General features: G+C 54.7%; 15 protein-coding genes across 15 annotated transcripts, besides 6 other annotated features; 6 read left to right on the top strand and 9 right to left on the bottom strand.

The window, feature by feature from the left end:
• Positions 1-82: 82 nt before the first annotated feature.
• Positions 83-4,758, bottom strand: EKO05_0009727 (uncharacterized protein; the record flags this gene model as incomplete). The annotated part of the gene is made up of 2 exons (XM_038942729.1): positions 83-1,378; positions 1,432-4,758. 2 exons carry the CDS (start codon positions 4,756-4,758, stop codon positions 83-85), a joined length of 4,623 nt encoding a protein of 1,540 aa, XP_038795104.1.
• Positions 440-472: a tandem repeat.
• An 876-nt stretch (positions 4,759-5,634) lies between the features above and the next one.
• EKO05_0009726 (uncharacterized protein) lies at positions 5,635-6,912 on the bottom strand (the record flags this gene model as incomplete). Its single annotated transcript, XM_038942587.1, has 2 exons — positions 5,635-6,062; positions 6,111-6,912. 2 exons carry the CDS (start codon positions 6,910-6,912, stop codon positions 5,635-5,637), a joined length of 1,230 nt encoding a protein of 409 aa, XP_038795103.1.
• Positions 6,484-6,516: a tandem repeat.
• A 356-nt stretch (positions 6,913-7,268) lies between the features above and the next one.
• On the top strand, positions 7,269-9,411 carry EKO05_0009725 (Polynucleotide 5'-hydroxyl-kinase grc3; the record flags this gene model as incomplete). Its single annotated transcript, XM_038942516.1, has 3 exons — positions 7,269-7,323; positions 7,377-7,948; positions 8,002-9,411. The coding sequence occupies 3 exons, from the start codon at positions 7,269-7,271 to the stop codon at positions 9,409-9,411; spliced, it is 2,037 nt and encodes a 678-aa protein (XP_038795102.1).
• Positions 9,412-9,461: 50 nt separating this feature from the next.
• Positions 9,462-11,211, bottom strand: EKO05_0009724 (Gluconolactonase; the record flags this gene model as incomplete). The annotated part of the gene is made up of 2 exons (XM_038942490.1): positions 9,462-9,795; positions 9,848-11,211. 2 exons carry the CDS (start codon positions 11,209-11,211, stop codon positions 9,462-9,464), a joined length of 1,698 nt encoding a protein of 565 aa, XP_038795101.1.
• Positions 11,088-11,156: a tandem repeat.
• A 568-nt stretch (positions 11,212-11,779) lies between the features above and the next one.
• Positions 11,780-11,819: a tandem repeat.
• A 56-nt stretch (positions 11,820-11,875) lies between these two features.
• On the top strand, positions 11,876-12,620 carry EKO05_0009723 (uncharacterized protein; the record flags this gene model as incomplete). The annotated part of the gene is made up of 3 exons (XM_038942433.2): positions 11,876-12,038; positions 12,101-12,551; positions 12,602-12,620. The coding sequence occupies 3 exons, from the start codon at positions 11,876-11,878 to the stop codon at positions 12,618-12,620; spliced, it is 633 nt and encodes a 210-aa protein (XP_038795100.2).
• A 163-nt stretch (positions 12,621-12,783) lies between these two features.
• EKO05_0009722 (uncharacterized protein) lies at positions 12,784-14,177 on the bottom strand (the record flags this gene model as incomplete). Its single annotated transcript, XM_038942589.1, has 3 exons — positions 12,784-12,945; positions 13,002-13,802; positions 13,851-14,177. The coding sequence occupies 3 exons, from the start codon at positions 14,175-14,177 to the stop codon at positions 12,784-12,786; spliced, it is 1,290 nt and encodes a 429-aa protein (XP_038795099.1).
• A 1,218-nt stretch (positions 14,178-15,395) lies between these two features.
• On the bottom strand, positions 15,396-15,646 carry EKO05_0009721 (uncharacterized protein; the record flags this gene model as incomplete). Its single annotated transcript, XM_059637603.1, has 2 exons — positions 15,396-15,442; positions 15,499-15,646. The coding sequence occupies 2 exons, from the start codon at positions 15,644-15,646 to the stop codon at positions 15,396-15,398; spliced, it is 195 nt and encodes a 64-aa protein (XP_059493586.1).
• Positions 15,647-17,295: 1,649 nt separating this feature from the next.
• EKO05_0009720 (uncharacterized protein) lies at positions 17,296-18,181 on the top strand (the record flags this gene model as incomplete). Its single annotated transcript, XM_038942475.1, has 2 exons — positions 17,296-17,369; positions 17,419-18,181. 2 exons carry the CDS (start codon positions 17,296-17,298, stop codon positions 18,179-18,181), a joined length of 837 nt encoding a protein of 278 aa, XP_038795098.1.
• Positions 18,182-18,716: 535 nt separating this feature from the next.
• Positions 18,717-19,149, top strand: EKO05_0009719 (60S ribosomal protein L29; the record flags this gene model as incomplete). Its single annotated transcript, XM_059637602.1, has 4 exons — positions 18,717-18,723; positions 18,776-18,827; positions 18,952-19,054; positions 19,114-19,149. 4 exons carry the CDS (start codon positions 18,717-18,719, stop codon positions 19,147-19,149), a joined length of 198 nt encoding a protein of 65 aa, XP_059493585.1.
• A 669-nt stretch (positions 19,150-19,818) lies between these two features.
• Positions 19,819-19,861: a tandem repeat.
• Positions 19,862-20,148: 287 nt separating this feature from the next.
• Positions 20,149-21,067, top strand: EKO05_0009718 (uncharacterized protein; the record flags this gene model as incomplete). The annotated part of the gene is made up of 2 exons (XM_038942518.1): positions 20,149-20,597; positions 20,677-21,067. The coding sequence occupies 2 exons, from the start codon at positions 20,149-20,151 to the stop codon at positions 21,065-21,067; spliced, it is 840 nt and encodes a 279-aa protein (XP_038795097.1).
• A 301-nt stretch (positions 21,068-21,368) lies between these two features.
• EKO05_0009717 (Ubiquitinyl hydrolase 1) lies at positions 21,369-23,126 on the bottom strand (the record flags this gene model as incomplete). Its single annotated transcript, XM_038942563.1, has 3 exons — positions 21,369-22,295; positions 22,346-22,957; positions 23,004-23,126. 3 exons carry the CDS (start codon positions 23,124-23,126, stop codon positions 21,369-21,371), a joined length of 1,662 nt encoding a protein of 553 aa, XP_038795096.1.
• Positions 23,127-23,631: 505 nt separating this feature from the next.
• EKO05_0009716 (Ubiquitinyl hydrolase 1) lies at positions 23,632-24,279 on the bottom strand (the record flags this gene model as incomplete). Its single annotated transcript, XM_038946919.1, has 1 exon — positions 23,632-24,279. The coding sequence occupies one exon, from the start codon at positions 24,277-24,279 to the stop codon at positions 23,632-23,634; it is 648 nt and encodes a 215-aa protein (XP_038795095.1).
• Positions 24,280-24,789: 510 nt separating this feature from the next.
• EKO05_0009715 (uncharacterized protein) lies at positions 24,790-25,398 on the bottom strand (the record flags this gene model as incomplete). The annotated part of the gene is made up of 1 exon (XM_038946918.2): positions 24,790-25,398. One exon carries the CDS (start codon positions 25,396-25,398, stop codon positions 24,790-24,792), a length of 609 nt encoding a protein of 202 aa, XP_038795094.2.
• Positions 25,065-25,092: a tandem repeat.
• Positions 25,399-25,689: 291 nt separating the features above from the next.
• On the bottom strand, positions 25,690-26,365 carry EKO05_0009714 (uncharacterized protein; the record flags this gene model as incomplete). The annotated part of the gene is made up of 3 exons (XM_038942580.1): positions 25,690-25,814; positions 25,862-25,961; positions 26,015-26,365. The coding sequence occupies 3 exons, from the start codon at positions 26,363-26,365 to the stop codon at positions 25,690-25,692; spliced, it is 576 nt and encodes a 191-aa protein (XP_038795093.1).
• Positions 26,366-26,401: 36 nt separating this feature from the next.
• EKO05_0009713 (Peptide chain release factor N(5)-glutamine methyltransferase) lies at positions 26,402-27,172 on the top strand (the record flags this gene model as incomplete). The annotated part of the gene is made up of 1 exon (XM_038946917.1): positions 26,402-27,172. The coding sequence occupies one exon, from the start codon at positions 26,402-26,404 to the stop codon at positions 27,170-27,172; it is 771 nt and encodes a 256-aa protein (XP_038795092.1).
• Positions 27,173-27,205: the final 33 nt, after the last annotated feature.

Here is a 27,205-nt window from a genome sequence, read left to right as displayed (position 1 = left end):
GATATCGTAGAAAACGCGCAAGAAACTCGCCATAACGCAACACGACCGCTAGAAAGACAACGCCTCTTGGCCAGAGTCCTGACTAATACATATCATCATCCATCTCCTGCTGTTTGTCCAGAGTGTTCTGCCTACTTAACACACTGGTCCCTCTACTCATGTCCCGACTCCGTGATGGCATATCGACACTCATGCTCCTTTGCACATTGTGACCTTCAGCTGCCAGTCGATCACGCTCTTTCTCGAGCATAGCCCTCAAATCTGCATTTTCTTCCACCTTCTGCTCCAACCTCTTGCGCGCCCCACTGCGATCGAGGAGTCTTGCCTCGCGCTCAGCCTTGAGTCGGCGCTCCAACTCTTTGAGCCTATGTATCCACTTTTGCTCACTAGGCTGCAACGGTGAAGACTCGGGGTAGGGATGTCCTGGCGATCGACTCCCGCTTTGCGTCTGTTGTTGTTGTTGCTGTTGCTGAAGATGCTCGACGACCGAGGTAGAGTGCGCACGAAGCAAGGTATGTGCCATGCTTGCACGCTTGGATGAGGTGGGCGAACCGGTGCGAGATGGGTTCTTGCTGACCACAATGTCGTTACCAGATTGGGCAGTCGAGTTGATGGCGCGTAGTGTCTGGACTTCCGTTCGGAGGTTCTTGTTCTCGTTGCGCAATTTGGCTACCTCTGCAGAATTGATATCAACCATTCCGCCACGTACCGTACTCGGCCTCCCGATGGACTGTCTTTGCGCTAGGACTACCTTCTCGAGCTGTTCAAGGCGTTTGATGCGGCCGTCGAGTGTATGCTCCAAAGTTTGGTAGTCACGAACAAGGTCCTTCTCTGTAGCTCGTATTCTCTGTCTAAAGCCGCCGATGATACCTTCTACAGTTTTCACCGCGAGTATCATGTTGCTGTGAAAGCCCTTGATGTTCCTGGAAATAAGCTCCATGGACGTCAGCTCGCCGTTGACAAGAGCATAGCTACGACACCACTCTGCGCCACAAAGTGTCGAAAGACGATTCCACAGAGCGTAGAGCAAATTGTTGCGCTCCAACAGCTGCTCCTTGTATTGCTTTTCGAGACTGTGCAGCTTCTGACGGTCCTGACTGCGGAAAGACTCCAACTCTTGGACTCTGCTTTCGTACTGCTGTATTGTCCTGGTCACGGATTGATGGCCACGTTTGGCAATATCGAATGCTGTCGCATCTTGTCGTCGCATCTGGCGTTCGCGCTCCAGCGCTTCTGTGCTTTGGCGAACTTGCAGGCCTGTGCTCTCGAGCAGGGTATCACGGTTACGAAGAAGCTGTTCCTTCTCAGTGAGGTCGTTCCTTGTGAAGTTAAGTTCCTGTATGGTGGCTTCGAGGTCGCGCTGCAGTCTTGTTATGTCCTGCGATGTATTAGTGAGCATGTGTCCAATCGAACATCGAGGGGGACGCATACCTTGAGTAGACCGGGCTTGGTGCCATTGCTGTTGCCGAGAGCGTCTCGAAGGCTCGTCTCGAATTCATCATGCTGGCGTTTCCAGTTGTTTGCTTCCACCTCCTTACTGGACAAGTTCTTCCGTAGTTTCCTGCTCTCCTCCTTGAGTTTCGCTAGCTGTGCATTGAGGTCAGCCATGACTTTCTCAACCTCTTGTTTGCCATGACTCTCTAGGGCGTCTCGCTGCTGTCGCTCTTCTGCAAAACGTTCCTCAAGATCTCGCAGTCGCTCCTTTTCGTGCTGTATATTGATCTGCGCATTTTCAAGATCTGACTCCAGCTCGCCAATTTTGATTTTATCGCCTTCTTGTTCTTCTCGCAGGAAGTCGACTTCTCCTTGACACGACTCGAGTTGGATATCTAGTTTCTCGTTCTTAGATCGCTCGTCGTTGAGCATCTTGTCCTGTCTGCCTAGCTCTTCAGTCGCGTCTCGTAATTCAGACTCGAGGTTCTCTATCTTGCGCATGCTTGCGTTCTGGTCATCTTCAAGCTGGATTAGACTCTCGCTTACGTTCTTCATCTCCTGCTGCAAAGCGTTGAAGTCTTCGATAGAGTGCTCGAGATCAGTTGCTACACGGTCTCGCTCGTGCTGCATTTGCTCAAGTTCAATCTCGAGCCGCTGTACAGTATCAAGTGCTTCTGCTCTGAGCTCTTCGCATTCCTGCTCTTTATCTTGCAGTAACTCCAAGGCTTCGTCGCGTTCCCCGACAAGTGCGTGTAGATCCTCGGTCTGTGCTTCCAGCTCGGTCTCGAACTCCTTGACCTTGTTCTCCGCAGTTTCAAGCATGTCAAGGTGCCCGACGAGTTGGTCATCGAGCTCCTTGTTCTGTAGCTTAAGCTGAGAAAGCTCATCTCGTGCTGACGCCAGCTTGCCTTCAAGATCTTCTCGTTCAGAATCGCTCATCTGAGTGATCCGTGTGCCACCACTAGCGCGCGATACAGATCTCATATGATTGCGTGAGATGGACCGTTCAAGAATACTATCCCCGGCAATTGACCCAACGTCCCCCCTTCGAAGTGTCAGCCTGAGACCTTCGTTCTCTTCGCGCAAACGCGTGTTCTCTCTGTTCCGTGACGTGAGCATGGAGGTCTGAGCATGAAGATCCCGTTGTAGCCTCTCGTTGTTGGTCTGAAGCTGGTCAACCAAGGTACTGCTGCCACCAGATGTAGGACGAGACTGGTCGTTACCGTCTGAGCCTGTGTTCGATCGATCGGCGAGAGACTGATGGATGAGACGTGAGCTATTGTAGACTCTGCTGTTGTGGTTGTTCGAGTGCTGCAGGATCTGGCGGTTCTGCTCCCTTGTGCGCTGTAATTCCTCGCGAAGCCTGTCTCGTTCGGATTCTGCATGCTCACAGCGGACCTCGACCTCTTCGCGACGTACTCGTTCCTCGTGTAGATCCTCTTTCCAGATATTGAGAGCCTCGTCGAAGCCAGATTCACCAGATGAGCTCTTCTCCCGCATGGTCTTGATGTAGTCAGCCATGCGCCTGTTGTCTGCCTCTTTCTGAAGTGCTTCTTGTTGCCATTGCTCTGTGATTGTTTCTGCGGATTCCAGACGCTCTCGCAGGAAATGAATTTCTTCTTCCAACTCCGCTTGTCGCGACGAGTGCTCGCTTTTCTCATCTTCTGAGCCACTACCGCTGTCTTTTGTTGCCGATAGTCCTTCCTCCTGGGATTTGAGCCTGCGCTCTAACTCCCTAACCTTTTTGCGTAACGTTTGCGATTCTTTCTTCTCAGTCGCGAGATCGGTCTGAAGCTGAACATTCTTAGAGATCATCTCTTTGACCCCCTCGTCGGATCGGTTCTGTAACGCCTGGTCAAGGAAATGAATTTTCAGCTTGAGATCGAAGTTCTCTTTGCTAAGCTTGTCGATTTTGCTGTTTTGTTCCTTCAATGTCAGGTTGTGCTTGCTTCTCGTGAACGGAGTGGCCGAATGCCGTTTGTCTGGCGACCGCGAGTGCTTTGCTCTGAATTCCCGTGCGACTGTATCAGGGACCTGGATATCCTGGACGTGCCTAGCGACTACGGTATCGGTCAGATTTGTCGAGGCGCCTGCACCAGACGTTCGTGGTGTTTCTGGGGGCGTTGTGGCGCTGCCCACCTCTTCGTCCAGTCGCTCTAAGCCGCCTTCCGGTTGCAGCAGGCCGGACAACGAATTCGCACTGATGCTCCGATGTTTGTCCCAAGGATTGGAGTCACTATAGCCTGATATGGATGACGCAATGCTGCCTAAGCTAGGCAGCCTCGACAGGCCCATACTACTCCTGTGAGGCAAAGCTGGACGAGGCACTGCGCCGCCCGTTTGTAAAGCATAGTCGGCGCCCAGGCTCGCCGTGCTTGTGCCGTCGCCGGACGCATCAGAGCGGTTCGTGAAGGAGGATATTGAAGAACGTTGGCTCGACTGGCGGTTCTGTAAGAAACTTGGTCGCCTCCCGGCTCGTGGAGAGGTCGTGGTGATGAGAGGTGGAGGCATGGCTACGCTGTCCAAGCTAGGTTCTGAGGCACTGTTCAGCGACGAAGCCTCCTCGAACCTGCTAAAATCCGGAGCCTTGACAGTCGACGCGCTCGACACTGGTCGTTGCGAGGGGTCCAGCTCCTTCTGCTCTGTCCCAGCTGCAATTTGGAGCTCGTCCTTGTCGCTATGCCCCTTGGACCTGCGCTGCGCAGCTTCTGCCGAGGGCGATGATGGCGCATCTTCGGACAAGGAGTTGCCGTTGTCTAGCGAGTCGTCCGTAGCATCCACGTCCAGGCGCCGTGCTGCCGGGGTTTTGTAAGCACCTGCTGGTGTGGGAGGCTCCTCTGACAGAATCGAAGACTCGGTATGCTGTGTGTCGTCCTCGCTGTCGTCCAGCTTCGGCGCATCCTGGCTGTCTGCTGCAGCCTGGGTCGCAGGGCGCACCGCCCCCGGTGAGCCTCCAAACAAGTACGTGTCGTCGGCGCCCATGCGCGTCTGTGAAGCCGTGGGATGCGCTGAGAGGTCGGGTATAAAGCTCGACTCGACGTCCATCAGCTGATGCTTCATCTTGCGGTCCAGGAAATCGCTGCCATCGCTCGGCACATTGTCGTCGTTGAAGTCGTGGCGCAGGAAGCTGTCGTCCTCCGGGGGAGGGAGCGCTGGCAGGTCGGCGTCGGCGACATCAAAAGCTTGCACATCCTCATAGTCTGATGTGCTACGCTCCATGGGGTTGTGTGTGGTTTCAGCCTGTGTGGCTGCGGTTGGGGTGGGCTCGCTGTTGTTTGTTTGGGGCGCCTCAGCAGCAGAGGCAGGAGCGTTAGTGGACGCCATCTGGGCAGGTGCGCGCACAGCGTGTGGGGTCAGCGCGTCGTGATGCAGAGCCCGGCAACGTGCTCATCGGCATATTTGGACCACGAAGAGGTCGGTGAAGTGAAGTGAAGCATCCCAAGTGTCCCATGGACTCTCTTTCCCCTTTGCGCGACCAATACGCGAACATCATTCGCGCGTATCAACAAGGGTCAGTGCGCAGGACCCGCCCGTCGTGTCCAACGATTCCCATCCAACGTTGTTTGGGGAAGGCTACGGCCAGTCGGAGCAGCTACCGAGCTGGCCTGGTGCTCTCTCGTTAGGCCCCGTTGCACGCCTGCACGGCGTCGGGTCCTCACGTCAAGACATTGCATTGTTGCATTGATGCGTTGTCATGTGTTCATTTTGATCTACCTTTGCGCGCAGGGACAGCGCTGTTACGCCACTCTCCGGGTGGGTCCGTGTGCTGTGCCTTCTCCACTGCCCTGCATCAGAGACAAAACATCAAAAAGGTGGCTCTGATGAAGATTCCGAGCTCCGGCGTTCTTTCAAGGCCTCAGGAACACTAGTCCACCCGATGATGAGACCGCCGCAAATGAAGCCACCTTCCTGTCAAGCAGACAGCCGAGTCTTTTGCTGGTTGTTCCTTGATTGATATATCGTGTTCTCTCTTCTCATCGATTAAACAAACGTTCCTAACCCGGCAGAACGCACAGGTCATGTCCACCTTGCTCTCGAAGATCCTTTTCAGTACGCAGATATACAAAGCTGTTGGTGCCAAGACTTTGTGATGCTCATACGCCGTTCGCTGCGCATACAAAACAAGTCCATCTCAAGGGGGGTATCCCGTTGTTGAGTGCCTCGTTATCTTATCCTCATCGGACCCATGCAAGGTTCAGTTCAGGCCTTCGATTTCTTCTCCTTCTTCGCCTTCTTCTCTTCCTTCTTCTTCATCTCTTCTGGCGTTTTGTGCTTCTTGACCTTCTTTGACGGTGCTTCCTCTCCATTGGCCTCGGTGTGCTTCCTCTTCGGCGCCTTTGTAGGTAGATTGAGGCCGTTTGGCGCTGCCAATCCAGCCCGCTCCTGGGGAACATCATCATCCTCGCTATCCGTGTCGCCCAGCACTCCGCCACTGTCGCCACCAACAAAGCCAAGCGGTACGTACCGCATCTTCAAACCCTTGACTTGTGGTCGTGGTGCGCGGATGGTGGATCGTGTAATGGACGCTGCAGCTTCCGAGCCTGTGTTGGGGTCTGCTTGTTTCGAGCTCAGTTTTGGCAAGCGTACGACTTGCTGTAGATGTAGAGTCTGTGAGATTTTGGCGGGTACTGTAATCAGGTTAGAAGGGCGCGTCAAACGACATGGAGCGCACATACTTGCGCTGTAGCCGTTCTTTTGAGGCACCAGAATTTCTCGTGGCCCATCTTCGCTCTTCTCTGTTGTTGAGAAGCCGTAGTCCGTGCCCTTGTGGTTCAGAATCGAGTCTCCCTTCATAGCTTTGTCCATGGCGATAGTCTCCAGCTCTTTCAACGAAACGTCTGCAGGTGCGGTGATGTGCCAAATTTGCTTTCCTTGTACATTGTCGAAAATCTTTGCAGCTTTCGACGAGGTTCGGTCCTTGTCAGACACGAGGTTGTAGCCCTTGGGTGGTGTATAAGGCTTTGCAGCTCGGAGCTCCACCTCGAGTGGCTTCGATGGGGCGGGCTGTGCAGGCTTCTGTGCAGGCTTCGCGGTTTCGTCCTCACTCGAGCTGTCCGAGTCGCTGTCACTGTCGCTCCCGCTAGACGCATCCTTCATCTCCACCTCTCCCGGCAGCTTTGTCTGGATATCCCTTGCCGGTGCATCACTGTCGTCTGAAACCTCGGAGCTGGATAGCTCCTCTACCTGCTCTTGCGTTATCCTCTTCGGCGCAGGTGTCTTGGGCGCAGGCTTGCTTTTGGGCACAGCCTTTGTTGTTGACTTCTCCTTCGCACTTGGCTTCGCTGCTCCGTTCGGTCTGTGGACACCAATGGTCGCCTTGGGCTTCTCCGCCTTTTTTGCTCTCGGTGCACTCTCCGCCGACGAGTCGTCGTCACTACCAATTAATTCCTGGCTCAGTGCCGATTTTGGAGGCGCAACTTTCGACTTGCTCTTGGGCTTGGAGCCTGGAAGCGGCACCGCTGTCCTCTTTGCTGACATTATGCTGTGTGCGAATGTGTCTGATTTGCGACCGAAGTCTTGAAGCTGTCTTGATCCTCAACTTTTTGCTGCTGGGGCCCGCGCGCGGCCCGTTCGACACTATCTTGTTTTGGGACACGCTAACGAAAAGAGTGTCGACTTCCAGACGCGAGTCGACGAGTTGTTTGAAAGCGATACACAAGTTCAATACCAGAAGAGATACAAGAGCGTTGATTTGTCAAGGTTGGAGGCAGGTTCTTTCCGAAGGCTTTTGCAAAACCGCCTCGTACTCAGAAACACATTTTCCAAGTCTAGGCATCTTGCGTAACAAAACAGTTGACAAGCACTCGTTCATCTCAGAATAAAACGGCTTGATCATGCCAGGGAAGAGAAGGAAACTCGAAGAAATTCCGCTTGTCGCCTCGACGCAAAGTAAGAAACATCAAAAATTTACTTCAATTTGCACATTTTGACAAAGTATGTAGAGCTCACTGCAAGAGCCGAAAAGCCGCTGAGTGCCATTGCTGCAGCGAGATTGAGAGCAGAAGCTGCGACCAAAAATGTCATTGTTCAAGAAACTACTTTGGAGCCACTTGCTGCGCCATCAAGCCCACCAGCAGACGAACTCGTTTCAGAGTATGAGGAGTCGGAAGCTGGGCCTGAGCCTGCAATCACCCGGCGCAATGCGAAGCTTTGCAATTGGCAGCACCATCCGGCAGACATCTTCACCGAGAACGAATCCGAGCTCAGCATCAATCTGAACAAGAACACCACTATTGCTCTTGTTGGTCATTTCGACTTCAAGGTATCAAGAGGCGCAATCAACATCAACGGCGCCAACGTCGGTGCCGTCACACGAGATGGCCAAAAGGCCCGGACCTACCGCGCATATGTGCCCGCAACACAGCCGATATTCAAGATCAGAGGTCTCGATGGTACGAACCACGTGCAGTTCACCTCATGCAAAGAACCAGCACCATTCGCGAAGCTCAGCCCTCTGTATGAGAACATCTGGAATACGGGATCGAAAGGAGAGAGACGACGAACTTTTGGCGTAGTGAGTTCTGTTTCTCTAAATCTGTTCTTAAGCCGCACTGACACCGATCCAAGATCACCGACTCCGAGGAGGACCCACTCTTGCGGCCTCTGCAGCCACATTCAAGTCCAGAAGACTGGCTTCGTGCCATCGAAGACTGTGCCAGCGAGCCATCTATTACTTTGATTACCGGTTCACCAGAGTCTGGAAAATCCACTTTTGGTAGACGGCTGTTGAACCGCTATTTAACTGGCATGGGCAAGACTAAGCCGGCTGTACCCAAAGTGTGCTATCTAGATCTAGACTCAAGTAAAGCAGAATACTCACCGCATGGCTTGATCTCTCTGGTTGTCGTACGGCAGCTAAACCTAGGCCCCAGCTTTACGCACCCCAGCACTGCGTTACCTCAATCGGAATCCGAACAGAACGAGACAGTCAGATCCCATGCTATTCCGGTGGATCTTACCAACTACCAGGACTACTATCGCGAATGCATCGAAGACCTGTACCTGGCGTACAAGAACCTCTACTCGCGCGACTCCTCGCTTCCCCTGCTCATCAACACACCGGGTTTTTTGTACACAACGCACTTCCAACTGCTCGAGCAACTCCTCACACGGTTCAAACCGCAAAATGTCGTTCACCTGGGTGATACACGTGCCATCGATCCATCCGCAGCTGATAGACTACACTCCCTGCAAACCCACACCACTCAACATTGCAACAGCTTGCACGAGATCGCTGCCCAGAGGCCCAAGCTCGCACAGCTGCGGACGGATGCCGAGCTCCGCGCCATGCACATGCAGTCCTACTTCCACCTCGGTACCTCCTCGGCTGTCTCACTACCAACATGGACGTCTGCACCGCTCTCTACACATCTGCCATGGGAGTTCTCCTACCGCTCCAGCTCGACGCGGGAGCAGGACTTGGTAGGGTTCCTGTCCTACACTGAGCCCACTCCTCCGTCATCGCTGATCCACGCTCTCAACGGGAGCATCGTTTACATCATTCAAACCTCGTCCGCCCAAGTCCCTGCACCCTATACAAATCTTCGACGAACGCCAAAGAGCCAGATTCCTTACTTTCCCGCAAGTGAAAGACTGGGCTTGGTAGAGCCGCTGGACCCACGGACTAGCCGTGTTGTGTGTGCAGCGCTGGTGCGGGGATTCGACCCGGAGAGAGGTATGGTGCAGGTCCTGGTGCCGAAGGTGCTTGAGGAAGCCATGCTTGGGTTGAAGGCGGAGAGGACGGTGTTTGTTGCGGGGTGTGCGGATTGGCCAGAGTGGGCGTATGTGGAGGACGCGTGTCTTGAACAGCACGAGGAGGAGACGGGAGAAAGGAAGCTAGGGGAGAGAGGAGAGTTGCCGACATGGGTGGAGAGGGAGGATGTGATCGATGGGATGGGCTACTTGAACACGGTGAGGAGAGTGAGGAAATTCCAGACCGGGGAGAAGGAGAAGGGAGCGGAGGGTAAAGGGAAATAATGTGTACATGGTATTACATACTTAGTAATGGGGTCGTTCAGAAAGGGATATTACTCAACCTCCTCGTACCTCAACGCCTCTCGATTGACCAAGACGCCTTTGACGGTGTCGGCGACTTTCAGCATCCATAGCTTCTTCCCGTTCAGTAAGAAGAGCTCGCCTTTACGCCCGAACGAGAAGTTGGCTAGACCGCCAGGTACAAGCACTTTGCCCAACAACACACCACCGGGACTCCACACACTGAGACCATCACCGCATGCAGCGTACACGTTGCCGGCCAAGTCGCATTTCAGTCCGTCTGGGACGCCAACGTCGGCCATGGCGAAGACGCGACGGTTCATAAGGAACTTTGACTGCGCGCGGTCTCCGACATCATATGCGTATCTATTGGAGGTTAGTTGGGCGGCCGCAGGTCAGCAGCAGGCGTCCGTCTTACATGGTACTCGCCCTTTGGAAATCCACATGCCCGTTTCCATGGATGAACTCTGTATCACTGATGTAGCACGTGCCCTCCTTGGGACTAAAACAGAGGCCGCTCGGTCTCCCAAAGCGATCGGCAACCACTCTCACGTCGCCGGTGTGCGGATCAAAACGATATACTTGATTCGGCAGTTCTGGAGGCGGCCGCGTGCCTTGATCGTGGCCGTAGACAGGGTCAGTAAAGTATATGCTGCCATCAGAGTGGATCGCTACATCTTTGAGGGAATTGAAGCGCCGGCCGTGGTAGTTGTTCACGAGGGTGCGGATGCGAAAGGGATAGTCAGCCTCCATGTGCACAAGAGCGGTGGGGTTCTCCATGTCGCCTTGGGCGCAGAAGAGAACGCCGTCGAGAACGCCATCGTTATAAGCAGCTCCGCCGGCAGGGTTGCGGACTTGATTAGGCACTTGATGGCGGGTCCACTGGCCGTAGAGATTGCGGGTCATCTTGCTCACGACGGCGACTTTGTCCTGGCCCATGGGGAGGCTGTACTGGTTACTGGTCACGTAGAGGACATCGTGAGCAGGCGTGTAGACACCGCCCTGGTAAGCAAAGGGGAAGTCGTCTTCAAAGGCAAGTTTTAGATCAGCATGGGGGCCCAGTATGGACTGGAAGTGGTCAGTGTAGACGAGGAACATGGGCTGGTCCATGGGAAACTGGGTGCGTGAGATGGACAACAGACGCTGCTGCATAGGCACGACGACACGCCTGATGCCGCTTGCAGTGATGGTGGGCCAGTTGGAAGTGGCGGGCGAGTGGGTGGGCGGGGGTATGTAGGTTGCGGGCGCAGGGGGCGTGAGCGAGGGCTCGTCCGGGGCGGCGGCCTTGCGCCTCGGGGTGGCCGTGGTTGTCCTCGCGCGCGGCGGCATGCCCTTGTCGTCGAGGACATCGTTGAGCTCGTGGTTGTGGTCCATGCAGACAGCCGTGACCTTCCAGCCGCCGCCCGGGTGAGGCTGCATCTTGGCCCGCCATGGACATCCTGTCATGCGGGTGGCGTAGACCTTGTGGCCGAGGCCCTTGCTCTTGTACTCTTTGGAGCGCGCGCACTGGAGCATGACGCGCGTGATTCTCTTCGCGCCCGTCTTGGTGGGCGTGTACGACTTTGTGCGCGAGATGGCGATGCCGAAGCCACAGTCGCGGCCGAGGTGGGCGCGGATCTGCTTGAGGCCCTCATGGTAGTCGTCGGCCGACACGTACTCGGGCAGCGGGCGCGAGGCGTAGAGAGGGCCGGCATAGACGGCGGGCGCTGGCTCGGGCGACGAGGGCGCGTCGTTGAAGTCGACTATCACACCTGGGCCGGGCCGCGCTGCGATTAGGGCCATGGCGGCCTGGGGGTGCCCGACAAGGGAGAGTTGGGGTGTGGCATGCGCGATGCGTGCACACGCAGCTCACGCTTGCGGCCGGGCCCACCTCGGCCCGCCGTCGTCACACCCCAGGACCCAGGTCAAGACTCGACCATCTAGTCAGGCCAAGTCGGTGAGGGCAGTCAGTCAGGCCGAGTCGGCGAGGGCACTCGGTCAGGCCAAGTCGGTCAGGCCAAGTCGGTCAGGCCAAGTCGGTCAGGGTGACATGAATCGTCGTCACGTGCAACACGCCACGAGCACGAGCACCTCACTGGCATGACGTGACGCGTTGAGACGCGATTTAAACAATCGTCATACATACTCGTAGGACAGCTCCCCAGTCCACAACAATGCATGACAGCACGACACACAAGCACAGCAGCGACGTCACCCTGTCTGCTGTTGTCCGCATCAAAGTGGCCTGCCCGCTGCACCTGATCTGACGCAATTGCTCTCCATCATGTCTGCCCCTCGACTACTTGTACGCTCCGCTGCTCGCGCCTCGACCAGATATCACACATACCCCATTGCTCGACCTGCCCTGACACTCCACTCCCTGCATTCCCTCCACTCCCTCCACTCCCTCCTCCCTATCCTCCCCATCCACTCTTCAAGACCCTTTTCCATCTCATCCAAAGTCAACATGCCCGACCAGCTCAAGTCCAGCGAGGTCCACTCCCAGACCGACCCCTCCGTCGCCAAGCAGTACGACAACGAGACCGACAAAGTCAAGCAGATCCAGGACTTCTTCTCGCTCGTCGATGACAAGAAGATCGGCATCCTGAACACGTACCGCAATGGCGTCGGTATGTACTCTACCCACCTACCTCGGCACCTTGCCGTCAACGCCCTCTAACGCACCGTCTAGGGCCGGTAGGACGCTCCATGGCAACTGCACGACGCGACGGACCAGACTTTCTCTTCCTCGCCAACAACCACAGCCGCAAGTTCTCCGACCTCGAGTCCAACAAGGAAGTCCAGATCACCTTCCAGGACAGCAAGACACAAGACTGGATCTCCGTCTCAGGCACTGCCACCACAATCTCCAACTCAGACCCGCGCATCAAGGAAGTCTGGTCTCGTGGCGCCGCAGCCTGGTTCGGTGACCTGGGCGACGGAAAACACGACGGCAGCGCCGACGACCCAAGGATGACACTGATCGAGGTCAAGAGCAAGTACGTGACGTACTACAAGACCGAGGTGGGCTTGCTCGGCTACGCAAAGGAGGTGGCCGGTGCCGCCATCACGGGAGGCGTTGCGAACACTGGTGTGCTGAGGGAGCTGAGCGAGAGCGATCTGGAGAAGGCCAGGCAGATCAAGTAAGCACTGGGACCGCGAGTACGCTACAACCGTGGTCTAAGACATGTAGACCTCGAACGAAGCTATGATTGTTCTTCAGCCAGACGCACACTTGATTGAGCCCTTTGTGCTTGTTGACAATGCTGTTCTTGTTGGATTAATCTCTTCATGTAAATTGCGGGTATTGTGTGTATCTATACCCAGAAGCGGCGTGATGCAAATGCTCGCCTGTCATCAAACGCTCCCGCCTTCTCACGGGATGATGGACGGGTCGTGAGGCCAGTTCGCTGCAAACGCTGTCCACGGTGTAGCTCGCATAACCTGATTGCCCTCTTTGTCAGGCGCGTACAGCTGTGGCTCGAAGCCCTGCACCGTCGACCAGGCCCAGAAGAGGCGTCTCCAGTAGCATGTCACCTAGAAAAACGGCGTTAGATCTGTCCAGTCTTCTTGTGCACGTGTACGAGACTTACTGCCGCTGGAGTCAGGTACCGCCGCGCAAACGTTTCGTAGCTGTTCCTTGCAATCTCTTCTGCCTCGGAGTCGTGCTCGCGGTAGTAGTCCATGGCCGCTTCGAGGTTGCCAAAATTCTCCGACGCTTCAATGTAGTTGACGTCTGGGCCCGCGAGGCGCATAAGATGGGTGTGGAACTCCTGCCACTTGAGAGGATGCGTGACGAGAGCAGAGCGGCACAGCTGCAGGTACTTGAGCCGTCCCGAGTACGAAGTGCCCTCTGTCTGCACCGTGAACTTGTAACCGCAAAACTGCCGCAGGTTCATTACGTCCTTGGTGTGCACGTCGGTCGCATTGTTGATCACAACAGGCTTGATGTCGCTCCACGGCTTGCCTTCGCTGACCCGCACGAGCTCTTTTCTGAGCGCCGCCATCTTGATCTTGCCACGCCAAACGACGCGCGGGTCTTTCTTGCTCCAAAGAACTTCTTTCTCCTTCAATTCAATTTCCCGCCGAATGCTGTTCCAACTCGGTGCATGTGTGTAGTTCCATGACCAGTAGGCGTAATTTGGCATCATCCAGATGTCGTTGTATTCCCGTGCTTCCTTGCGTGTGTAGCCGAAGAAGACACCTGTCTTTTTGGATCGGCGTGGTAAGTCGTCGAGAGAGAGGGAGAACTCAATGTTGGGTATCGAGGGGTCCGACGTTGGCGATGTGGAAAGGGCACGATCGATCTGAGCAAGCGTGCCCAAGATTCGTTCACGCTCGTTTCCGTTCGTGACATAACACTGTTCCGGCTTCCCGGAGTCGACTACGAAGAGCTTATCTTGTCAGCCTCGATGCAAGATCTGAGCGGCCACGAAACGTACCTCGCCTCCATAGATCATGAGTCGCAGCATGCATCTGCCCTTGGCTATCGCAATATCCTGGACATGCACTTTCCTCCCCTGCCTCCGGGCTACTGCTTGATCAAGGCTATGATACAATTTGGGAAAGGAAATATCACACTGTTCGTGGCTGAACGTATGTATGTTTGCGTGCTTGTCCGCATCAAAGCTCCAGTCGCGTGCTTCATGCGAGTAGAACCCGCCTTTCGCCGATTGTCTCCAGAGAGACCATAGTTGCGTCGCTATGATGAAAGTAGAAATGTAGAAAACAATATGCGTAGTCAGAGGGCGGAATCCTTTGGGTATCATAATGGCATAACGCGTGGGGTAAGCAAGTGACTGTGGTATCGAGTGTACCAGAAGAGAGAGAGAATGCGAGGACGTGAGTGCGTGAGAGGGGTGTCTGAATCAAGAAGCGTCAAGCCATGGGACAAGACTCGAGGAAAACAGAAAAGCCTACCCTAAGATGCGCCGTCGGCGGGTGACCCAAAGATACGATAGTAAAATGAGGGCTAGCTATGCATAGCAGCCATAGCTCGTAAACGGCCAGCAGGCCCAGGGGCTGCTCTTCGCACCAATCCACACATGGAAAGCGCCAACTGATATGGCTCAATATGATAAGCGCACGGCGCGGACAGACCGTGGATACGACGAAAAGGATCTGGAGATCTTCCTAAGCCGATAGGAGTTGGTGCACGGGGCGAATCACGGTCTGACCGTTGCTCGTTCCTGCATGCCAAGATGTATCCATAATCGGCTGAATCGGCTGGCCTAAAGCACGCGCACCGCGTGGGATCCTTCGACAGCGAGCTTGGACCGAGGCTTTACCCACGCGGCAGAGGAAATGTGGTGAGAACGACTTTGGGAGATTGTGTGAACCGGTGACAGACTGCTATGCGTGCCCTGCAGGGCTATCCGGGCAGCACCAGCGGCCAGTTATTTGCCTTTCGGGGGGAAACGAGTCAAGCAACGCCATGCATGGGTGACGGCGGCGATCGGCTTGGGTGGGAAGCTTGGTGGGATGGGACCCTGGATTCAATCTCTTGACTGCCACCTGCAAGGTCACAACAACACGAATATCCCAACTGAGAGTTTGCCATCTTTGCCTTGGCTGTGAAAAGTCTGCTGCTGATCGGTCATATCTTGACAAATAACGCGTCACGCAGGAGACAATACACAGCAGGTAGACAACGCTCCAACGCGTTCAACCCCAGCGCTATCTGACTTCATGAGCGCATCACAGCTGTATACCTAGACCTTCAATGAGAGACAGTGCCGAAGACGATCACTTGGTACTATCGTCAGTCCGTCTTCTTTCCTCAAACCATCCCTTCAACAACTCTATGTCGCTCTCCTTCAAAACCTTTACATCCGCGTCCTCTCTGTTGGAAGGTGGCTTCCGGCAGGTTGAAGCAACCATGGTTCATTGGGAAACCTCATTTGTTAGCGTGTTTACTAGTTGAATAGCTCAGGAGCCGGAACTACGGTTCCTCACTCTTACAAGACACTCCGTTGTTTGAACACTCTCTACCATGCGCCCAAACTGCATACGTTGCCAGACTGGCCTGCTGACCCTTTAACGACCCGTTAGGGTCGACACCCTCGTCCTACAAAATACGTTGTCGCTTACTCGGATCCTCGACGAATCGCTGCAAAAGATTCAAGTTATCGTCGTCCAGTATGCTGTCACTTGTAGGGTGGTCGTGGTATTTTATGATGTTCTCAGCAAGCGTTTTGTTGCCGATCATGTCTGAAACCGAGGGCCCGGTGTAGACCATGGTGATTTGACGTCGATAGGTGTGTCACTTGGGAAGGCAAGGCTGGCTGGAAATGGCGATAGTGAGATTCTACAGGGCTGGATTGTTGCTTGCAGTCTGTGACTTATAGAAAGTTGCTGCCTGAGGAAGTGAGCTCTTTGTTGTTGAACGAATCACGTCACACTAAACGGTATGCGGCGAGCCTGCGCGTCTTTCCTCGGCTACACTGCGACAACTTGCTCAAATCCACCTGAGATGTTGCAGACGAGCTGCTGTTTCGATCCCGATGGTTGCAAGATTCAAGTATGGAGCGTAGTCACATCGTTGGCATCGAGGAGAGGAAACGTGAACGAGCAACATCATCAAAGCATTGAAGCGCGAGTGTCGTACCATAAGGCCTGTTTGACCGTATGGAAAGCAGTGCCGTGTAAGATGTTCTATGTTCTGCTTCAAATTGAGGGACTCAAGTTGGTGTGAGATGAGTTCGAGACGCTACTTGTACATTTTCTCGCTGTTTAGTGTGTTTGACTGGGAATTCGCTAGGTACCGTCGAATCCTCGCGTTCGATCCAGGAGGTTTCACATCTCACAAAGGGCCGCGCGGACCTTGAGATCATCGTTGCATCACAAACGGCACAAACGGTTATGCTAATCTCAGCTTATCATTTCCACGTCTTTCGGGTAACAGTGGTGATATTGCGTATGTACCTCCACCTCCGATCTAGCATTCATGCCCGGTCTAAAAGGACGAATCAAGAGCAGCGGTACTGAAAAAGACTCAGGTAGACTTGTTAGGTAAAGAATCACCTTATGATCAAAGTATCAACCAACAGACTCGAGGCCCTGATTTGACTCTTCTTGAATGATATCAAACCTGGGTTCAAAATCTGGCACAGCCGCTACCAATACACCTACTAGGTATCCCAGTATCTCGAACTGGCGAATCGAGGATGGTGTTTCTGAAAGCTGTGACATTAACATATTACAGACGGCTTTCCCACTTCTTGTCCCTTCCTCTGTTCACTTCCAAGTATATCTCCAGTAGCCAGGATATGAATCTGACAGTGTCCTTAGGACAATGAGAAACATTATAGAGGAACGCTAGCAGCACACATCAGCCACTCAAACAAGCGAATTGGCTGCATTGTCCAATGTATAACAGCCGTTAAGTTCTCGCGTCACGGGCATTCTCATGAAAGGCAGAGACTTGAGCGATCGATCAACTCACAGGAGCACAAGTTTTGGCTTGTTAGCAGCAAAGCAACAAATCAACAAGCAGCAGGAACAGGATTACATTGTCGGATCAAGGTGCGAGGAGTGTAGGAAAGATTAAGATGTCTGGGGTTCGTTCGTGCGGAGGTGCGATTCGCCCCAATTTAGGTAGGGTGGACCCTGCATCCGCAAAGTACAAGTGCACCTCCACTCTTGAAAAGATGCGCGTCAGGATAGTTCGTTCACTCAATCAAAAACCTTGCTGTGGATTGACTTGTGTGTTCTCAAAGATTCCTCTGGCGATCAAGACAGTCGCTTAATCAAGAAGACACGGTTCGCGTGCGTAGCTCTTACTGCTTCGAGCCCCGCAGCGACGTCATAAACAGTGTCCTTGCCTTACAACACGAGTTGCACCACCACAACCAGCTTCACTTCTGGACTTTACACCAAACCTCCACCATGGCGACAAATGCACCCACTCTGATCAACTTGCCTCCTCCGCCCTCGGACCCAGCTACGCCTAGCGAGATTCCGTACGATTGGAACATGCATTGTGTAGGTGGACCGTGCTAACATGATCAGGGGCACACCGAACTCAGCTACTACGACTATGTCAGAGCTGTCTACAGTTGCCATCAAAGACGGACATCGTGGGCACTTCCCTCACCACCAACAGCCTGCTGATGCCGAGCGAGCGGATCGTATCTCGCGCTTAGCAGGCCTCGAGCGCATTGGTGTAAGCGGCCGTACCCCTCAAGGTCTTGGCCCAGGAAGTGCTGCCAACCCACCACCCGGCTACTTCGATTCGAACAACCAGCCGCAGCTGTTCCGTGAAAGAAGTACTGTCGGCAGCGCCTCAGCCACTGGTAGTGCAGGTGGTCACACGACCTGGGCGAGTGGCAGCGATGGCAACGAGCCGGACCGAATGAGCGAGGGTCAGACAGAAGAGACATCAAGCGTCGGCGGTTTCAGCGACGAGGCTTCGCTAGTTGGCTTTGGAGAGGGAGCGAGGACGCCTGCTCGGCAGCTCAGCCAGCTCGGCAGTCCTGCCGTTGGCAAGGCGAGCGCAGTGCCTGGATATTTGAGGGAGCAGGCACCCGCCAGTCCATTGACAGGTGTCAGCATTGCGTCCAACGCAGGAACAACTCAGACTACCTCGAGCACCGAGCAGCAGCGACAACAATCACGAATGACTGAAGGCATGACCTACGACGAGAGCGATTCAACGAACCGCACACCAGGTCCTGGCCAGTCGTCTACGGCACAAGACGTCATCCGCGAGCGCATGCGTCAACAAGAGGCTGGTCAGGGTGCTATGGACTACGAACAGCCCAGGGAGAACTAGATACTTCACGCTCTCCTGCTTTTGCACCAAAAAAAACCCCCGGCTTTTGTGGAAAGTAGTCGGAATGTGATGGCGTCGATGGCGCAGGAATTGGAAGCTTGAGATGCAGGAGAATGATCATCCAACCAAGCACTGGGACGAATGCATGATATACGAATGTTACATGATTACAAGCAATACTACTCAGCTATTGCATGCACACGAGTGTTTCCCAGCGTGAAGTATGAAGTGTGAAGTGTGAAGTTGTACCAAACCTCAGACCCAAATGTGCACTATCACTCAGTAGGATTGATATCTAGTACAGATTTGTAAGCATTCAGAAGAATAGGTGTTCTTGAGTGTCTGAATATCTCGGAGAAGTACCGCCAACGGTGTTGTTCAAGCAAGAATAGGAAGCTGTCACGTCCAAGCTCTGCCACAAACGGTTAGCGTGCTCCGATCTTGGCGGCCATAAGCGAACACACCGAATTCTGGCTGTTCGGTCAGTGAGTAGTTGCAGTTTCCACCCGGACAATCGACACGTAAATCAGTCGCCATGGCCAGTATGTTGCCGCATTCTACAGGAGTCAAGGAGTCGTACTAACAGCCGCCCAGAGTCAAAGAACTCGTCTCAGCACAACCAGTCGAAGAAGAACCACAGGAACGGGTATGCACTCGCTTTTTCCGTCGAACGCACACGCACGCACATCGATCGCACATGCTCCATCTCTTACCCACCGAAGCGCACGTTAGATTGAAGGATGTCATGACTGACATGACTGGCACTGCAGTATCAAGAAGCCTAAGACTCACCGTTACCCCTCGCTCAAGGGTACCGACCCCAAGTTCCGCCGTAACCACAGGCATGCTCTGCACGGCACCATGCGCGCCCTGGTGCGTCCCATCCACCATCTGCGAGTCCCGATGGACACGGCCAGCTGACACCCACACAGAAGGAGGTCAAGGAGGGCAAGCGCGATGCGGTTTAAGCGACGAACGATCACGAACGAGCAAGACACAGGGCGGTTATCGATTCCTCACGAGACATCTGGTCGGCGTCAATGGCATTCGGACTTTCTCTGGCGGCTTCGAGCCCCAGACGGGTGGACATGTGTTCCACACCATAGGCACTGAGATGCGACAATGAAAAAGTCGAAAAGTCATGATCGGTCCCGATCAAATGCGCCAAGTGATGCATGCGAGCATTCCATCTGCTTGATTCAGTAAGTGACCTTGGGGACGAGGAGGTCATACCTCGAGACGAACGGCATTAGTGTGTACAGCAACAGAGCTCTTCTATGCTCGACCTGCTGAAGGAATATCTTCGTGCCAAGATCAAACACCCCAACATTACCAAACACACCGCCCTTTACCCCGTAGGGTGAGTGTGCATGAAGTTGGGGTTACAAACTTCTACTGATGACTAGGTTTTGCTGTTTTGATGAAAGACTCCAGCCATGGTTGCGACGTTCTACAACAGTGTTGTGCGCAATGGTCGCATGCATTTCTTTAGATCCACATAGATCAATACATCCATTTCCAGGTGCGAACCTTGGCTGTTCAGCTGTTACTTCAGTGGCGTTGTTCTACTACATGCAGATAGTCAGCCCCTCATCCACCAACCAGCGGGGTACACGTTCCTTCCATCTCCGCAACACCACACTCGCTCACACTCGCTCACACTCGCTCACACTCGCTCACGCTCTCTCCGCCGGCGATACAAGAGCCTCAAGCATATACCAAGATCTTGACAAGCGGTTCTACGCTCTTGTACCGCTCACAGCGGAGAGTTTCCGAGGAAAGACCGCCGAAGCCACCCGTTGCTTCGCCTGCGTCGCCCTGCTTTAGTCGGCTTAACAAGCAAGCACTGGTCTTGTGTGCCTTGTCGTAATCATCATCCCCTCACTCTGCACCCTCAAACCTCGCAACCTCGTTTCCTGTCCGCTACGCTCGTAGTCTACCCACGCCGGATCGCAACCGAACACAACATGGCGACTGAAGCCCACTGTGCATACTGCTTCGAGTCGCTGGCCTCAAGCCTCGAAAAGCGTCCTGTCCTTAGCCTCCGCCAGGTAGAAACACTATGGAAGAAGTACAAAGCCGAGCCCAAAATCACCGAGGCTGTTGCCGAATATGAAGCTGACGGCGATGCACCTGCTAAGCCCGCCGCCATATCGCGTCTGCTCTCGCCCTCATCGGGCACCTCTTCTAGCGCAGCGTCCACGCCCAGCGGCGTCAGCTCAGCGAGCAGTGCAGGGACAAGCGTAACCTCGCTCGGCACAGCACTGCAGAAGGAGGAGAGCGTGCAAGGGGACCATCCGCTGTTCGTGACGTGGAATACGCTATCAAGGAGCGGGAACAAGAGACTGAGGGGGTGCATTGGGACGTTTGAGCCTTTGGATCTGGAGGAGGGACTGGGAAGCTATGCGTTGACGAGGTAATTCACCCTCCACGGCCTCTGGCAACAGCTGCGACAACAACGAGAGAAAAAGAGAGCAAGGACTGACCAGCGACAGTGCGTTCGACGACACACGTTTCTCTCCCATCACTGCGCGCGAACTCCCCACCCTGCAGTGCGCCGTCACGCTCCTCACCAACTTCGAACCCACGCCCAGCAACGACCCCTTGGCATGGGAAATCGGCACACACGGACTTCGTCTGTCCTTTACACACCACGGCCGGCGCTATGGGGCTACGTATCTACCAGACGTGGCGCACGAACAGGGTTGGACCAAGGAGGAGACGCTGATAAGCCTGATGCGCAAGGCGGGGTGGGGTGGTAAGAAAGACGACTGGCAGAATGTTGGACTGAAAGTGGTACGATACCAGGGGAAGAAGGTGGCGTTGGACTACAAGGAGTGGAAGGGGTGGCGGGAGTGGGTAGATGAGGAGATGGCTGACAAGTAAGTAGAGATTCTGCATCAAAGCATACGACGGAAGGGCACTCACGGTCTAGCGAGGCGTCTCTGGGCGGTCTAGATGATCCAGGATCTAGACGAGCTAGACATGATAGAATTTGTCCCCCGTTAACGATTGTACGTCTTGCGTTGCGCGTCCCCAAACCCACCATCGCAGTATCTCGCCAAACGTGAGGTCACCATCTATCCGCGCTAATCGACCATGCTCCCAAACTCCTTACGCTATGCAAGCTCAGTCAAACGTGCCTTCTACCCATACTGTGAGCCAGTGATCCGGAGGTCTCTCTATCCTACTGCGTGATGGAAGCAAAGTTCTTCTTCGGCCTCATATCCACAATCTCCAGCGGCGCATTCTGAAGCTCCACCACGTGTCCCGGCTTCAACGCCTCCGTATAAATATTGTCCACGTCATGCGGATGGAAGATACCTGGTTTGCTACAACTGAGAATTGTTTGCTTGCCTGGCGGATCCGTCAGACGGAAGCAGCCCCAGCTCGGCTGCTTGGACGGGGCGCACACAATGGCAATCGATTCGGCCATCATGACCTGGTACCCGACGTGCGTGTGCAAATCCCTGCTACTCATGAAGCACGTTTGCGTCGGGTGTGTGTGTATCCAGCCCACGACCAGTAGCTCTTCCTTGTCGCAGTAGTCGAACAGCTCTTCTTCGTTGAGCGTCTCACAGGTGTCACTTGTGCTTGTTTGTTCGGGAATAATAAGTCGTGTGATGAATAAAGCATTGTTCTTCAGGATTCCGCAGAGCATGCCGCACGTCTCCAAGTTCAAACGGGTGTTGTGTGATGCAGAAGAGAGGAATTGAGAGCGAAGTTGGGCGGGGAGGAAGACGGGACGCAGTGGATCGCCGTTTTCGAGGAAAGCCGAGGGTTGGAAGGTGAATTCGTCGAGCTCGTTAGACGGCGTGGGCGGTCTTTCGGCAGTATATTTGCCTGGGATAGGTGGAGGACCAGAAGCGTACTTGCCCGGTACGGGAGGTGGCTGTGAAAAGGAGGATGAGCCTGACTGTGATGGTGTCGACGGTTTTGGAGGGAGGGGTGGTGGGATCGAAGGCGTGCCTGTGGGCCTGTAGATCTGCTCTTTCGGTGGGCGAGCTGGTAATGAAGGGGCTTGCGACTTGGACTGAGACCATCGATCTTGAGCCGATGTATGAGGTATAGAGGGGTAGTTGTATGTTGGTGTCGAGGACTGAGATGTTGGGCGCTGCAGTAGTTAGTAATGCCCGCTTGTTGCACGTCACGAAGACGACCTACTTGGGAGTACGGTGTCTGCTGCCCATCTCGCTGCAGGCGCGCAACCTCCTGGATTCGGCTCGAGAGATCGTCCTCCGGACGACTGTGGCGTGCATACTCATCGTCCCATGGTCCCCACACACCGCCCGTCCGGCGCTCCTGCTCCTCCTCTTCTGACACTCCAGCCTGCCGTACACCTCGGCGATGGACATCTCGTCGTCGCACTTCTCTCTGCGCAAGCCTCGCCGCCAATGAATGGTTGTCTAGATTTCGCGCATCCAGTGCTGGCCTCTCGCCGTAAGAGGTCCGTCGTGGAGCTCTGTCCTGTACCGAGAGTCCGTCGAGTTCTTGGGGCAATGTCTTAGCGTTCTTGCCCCCGAGTACCTTCAGAGATTCCAGCTGCCGCCCTCGTCTCTCCTGGTACTCTTCGTGTCTCCTCTTTATCCGTGGTGCGATCTGCTCGAGCTTCTTCAGGTCACCACGCACAGCGGCAGTCGCAGCACTGAGGGCTTTTCGGTTTTCAGGCTTGCTCTTGTCTGGGTGGGTTTGCAGGTGTTGGAGGACAAGGTCGGCGTGTCGGTAGAGTAAGAGGTATGTCTGCGCGTCGTTTCCTTCGGCCTCGTAGACTTGCGCCTACAAGTGTCAGCTTCGACTGGAGGCACTGATGCGGCTGACACACCTCCTTCTGCATAGTGTTGGCTGTGCGCAACCAGTTCGCCAAGGGTATGTGCGCATTGTATGTGTAGTTGCCAGCTTGCGCGACCAAGTCGGCTACGCTCATGGGCGCATTGCGGGATGTCATGGCGAGACGTCTGGGAGCGCTGGGGGTGGGGCAAGCGGCGACGATGGGAGCGTCAGTTGGTGAATGTCTGAATCCGGGGTCGCTACCGGCGTGGTGAGCGATTGCGCGTCTTCATCTGTGAATTGTGCGGTGCATTCGCAGTTGCCTGGGGTTTCAGATGCCTAGCAAGGGCACTGTGATGGTTTGGCGTTTGGCGTTTGGCGTCATGGTGGGGCATCGGGCGCCAACACCGAACGTTCGCAGGGTGACAGGTTGTAGACACAGAACTGGTGGAAAGTACAGTACGTGGGCTTGAGCATAAGAAGCAGCTGGGACATGCTATTCGTCAACCTAGGCAAGTACAAGCAGCACCGGTTGTGACGGTTCCATCACTGCATCATGGACAAAAGCGCGTGTTCACGTGGGTTGTATGCACGGTTGCGTATGGGTTGTGATCGATAACACCGAGTGCATAAACAGCACAGCCGAGTAGCACAAACAACAGAGCACGCCTGTCGCGGGCACCTCACCGCTCCTCCGAATCTTCAGAGAGCTTGTCCCACTCGCTATCCGTGCTCAGGTCACCAGTGCTCTCCCCCAGGCCTCCTTTCCTCTGCTTCAGCGCATCGTTCACCAGCGGTGCCAGCTGAGTTGACGCGCCAGTGGTGCTAGCTCCTACTGGGCCTCCTCCAGATGCGCTCGCGGGGACAGCCTGGGGGGTGTTTTCCCGCTCATTCGGCCGTTCGACAAATACCGTGCTCTCTGTCCCCGGCCTGGGACCACGCTTCTTCTCGCTCTTGGCTAGCCCCTCACTCTGCTTCTGAACCTCTTCCTTCACATCGACTTCCGTGTCATCCCCCGTGTCGATATCTGCTTGCTCTCCGTCGCCAGATGCGTCTCTCTGGCTTCCGCGCCTCTCTGCGCGAATGCGCTTGGCCTCCTCTTCTGCTTTTTGCGCTATCCGGATCTCGGAGGCAAACCAGTTGATTCCGTACCAGAGACCGCCGGTAAGGAAGGACAGAATCACAAAGTGAATGCTGTATGTGCCTAGGAAGAGCGCGAAGAAGAGCAGCTGGAGGGCAGCAAAGGAGGCGTTGGTTGCGATGAGGAGAGTCGGTGTGGGGCCCGGGGTGAAGATGGACTCCCAGAGGTCTTCGAAGAACTTAGCAGCCATGTTGTTGGTGTGTGTAGCAGGCGAAGGGCAAGCTGACGTCGTGTTTGGAGCTTGTTTGGAGCTTATCGAGGGTGAAGAGCTAAAGTACCCCGCTGCTGCCTGGTGCTGAGGAGTGGTCAGGTGGTCAAGTGGTGAAGTGGTGTGGCGATGTGGCTATCAAGGCAAGCAGAGAGTTGGTACTGCGTGGGTGCGTGGGTGGCGCCGAAGCCGTAGCGCCAGTGCAGACTGACGGAGCGGCGTGAAGGAGAATGCGAGCTTCGGCTGTCGCGGGGCTGGCTGGTCTATGCGGCGGAGACCCAAGTGCTTGTGATTGGCTCCCTTGTGTGACATGCATAATGCCATGGAGAACGTGACTGATATGCAAGGGTGTATAACGGCAAATTTAGATTGTGCATTTGCTATATCCATACTCGGGTACAAAGGGATACCACTCCGTAAGCGCGTATATGCGCCATGTTCGACAAATACTCATGCGTGTCCAGCGCAGCATCTTCAACAATGTACTGGATGCTACATGACTACGCAGTTCGTTGCTGGCTTGGACGAGTGATAGTACTTATATCTCGAGCTGCTCATGTGCTGTCTCCGTCTTCCGTCACCATAGCCGTAGTTGTAGTCTTCAAGGGCTCCATCATCCATAACCACACCGATATCAAAAGAGCCATGGCCATTGTAGATGGCTGGGCGTGAGCTATATGGCCCAGTGAGCCGGTGATCGTGCCCATATCCGTTGACTGGTACCATCGCCCGACTTGACGCCAAGGGCATGTTTGCAGTCATACCCGTGCCCATGCCCATGCCCATGCCCATGCCTATAGTTCCACCCCAGTGGTTCGTGGCCAGCGGTGCATTGCCCCAGGAGCCAGGTATAGCACGACTACCTCCAACATGGCTTCGGATCAGCTGGTTACAACCCCAGGGACCTTGCACCATCTCGATAGTCTCATGATCTGCAAAGCCACTGTTGCACTGAGGACAGGTATATGGAGGCGCGACAAGTGTTTGGTAGGTTTGGCGATTCGGGCAGCTCAAGAGGTCAGAAAGAAATCCGCAGGGTTGTGACATTGAGATCCAGGAGTGGCCACATGTGGGGGAGTCGTAAAGAGTGCACCCACACATCTCCGAATCGGAAGGATGCCCGAATCAGTTTGCTCGGTCCGATGATGCAGTTCTCAGTGTGTCCAGGTGCACGGTAGGGGGTTACCAGTCGCCGGTGATTGACAGATGTTGAGCAAGGTGGACAGTAGGGGTGTCGAACTAAGCTCTGATATTCGCTGACAATATATAGTACATCTCTGAGTCCATGTGAAGCGTATACGGCCATGGGTTGAAGACATGTGGCCGGTCATGAAGCCATTGTCGTTCGTCTGTGTGCATTGAAGTCGCAAATCAGCAGTCACTGCCGGACAATCACTGTTCAGGCTTCTTCGGCCCATCCAGTGGTACCACGGTGTCTGGTTCCTCGACCTCGGCGTCTTCGTTGTTCTGCTTTTGAATCGTTTGCATCAATTCATACAGCTGACCGAGCTGTTGATCTGTATTGCATCAGTATGCTGCGGTGAATACGAAACATCTCACGCACCGCTCATCTTGTCTATCTTGGCTTTGTCCATCTTTTCTCCTCTCCAGGTGTCACCTTGTAACGCTTGTGCGTACATTTGCCACTCTGAAAGAAATCCAATCTGTGACGCTGTCAATACCAACTACGGTCACGTGTAGCAAGCGGAGCACCTACGATCTGAACTGGGTTGTCGATGTCTTTGTGTGCCCTGAACTCTGCCTTGACATACATATCGCCAAGTAAGCGCTGTTCCACAGGCAGCACCTTTCGATGTGTCCGCAGTAACGTCCTGTATAGTGGAATTGGCGGCAGTAATGCTGCTGGGGCGGGTCGGAAAGGGCCCTTGGCCGCACCTGCATCTGTTGCGGTGGCCAGCAATCGCGAATATATCCTCATTGTGGGCGAATTGTAGGTTGGGGGTATGGAGGATGAATGTTCAAAGACTGAGACGATGAGTTCACGATCGTCGCGAAGCTCGATGACCTCAGCCTCGGCTAGCGTGTCCAGGGTCCAAAGCACACCCATTTCGAGCACCACTCCCGATATTCCGCACCCGCCACCATGTTGCCGACGCCCTCGACATCGCACGTCTGCTTCGATCGCGTCTACGAACCAGCCGAAGATTCGTATTTGCTGCTGGACACGCTGTCGTCAGCGATCGAGTCTGCCTTCCTGCAAGACCGCTTCAAGCAATCCTCGACAGCGCCGCCATTGGTGCTCGAGGTGGGCGTTGGCTCCGGCGTAGTCCTGGCTTTTGTTGCTGCCAATGCAGGCAGCATCTTTGGTCGTCACGATGTACTGACACTTGGGACTGACATCAATAGCTTTGCCTGCCAGGCAGCCTCACAGACCGTGGTGACAGCGATCCAGGAGAAAAAGCGTCGTCAGGAAACAAGTGTATTTCTAGATGTTGTGAATGGCGACCTGGCGTCAGCAATCCGTCCGCACTCTATCGACGTCTTCATCTTCAACCCGCCATACGTTCCTGCCGAGCTGCCCAACTTCTCACGCCACAACGCCTACAATGCTGTACCTGAGGGCGAGACCAAAACCAGCTTCGAGCAGGACTCGTACCTGCTGGAACTTTCTTATGCGGGCGGAGAAGATGGCATGGTGGTGACCAACAGAATGCTGGAGCAGATGCCGTCCATACTGAATGCCGGACGAGGAGTGGGCTACGTGCTCTTGTGCGCACAAAACAAGCCAGACATCGTGAAGCAGCAGATAAGAGACTGGGGACATGGATGGCATGCAGAGACCGTGGGCTCGAGTGGCAAGAAGGCTGGTTGGGAAAAGCTACACATTGTGAGGTTCTGGAAGACCGCTGGCTAGAACGTCACCGCCATGTCTGCCAGCGCTGCCGTT

The sequence above is a fragment of the Ascochyta rabiei genome, chromosome 17 (assembly GCF_004011695.2).
Source record: "Ascochyta rabiei chromosome 17, complete sequence".
NCBI classification, from domain to species: Eukaryota; Fungi; Ascomycota; class Dothideomycetes; order Pleosporales; family Didymellaceae; genus Ascochyta; species Ascochyta rabiei.
This window is presented reverse-complemented; position numbering and strand designations above follow the sequence as displayed.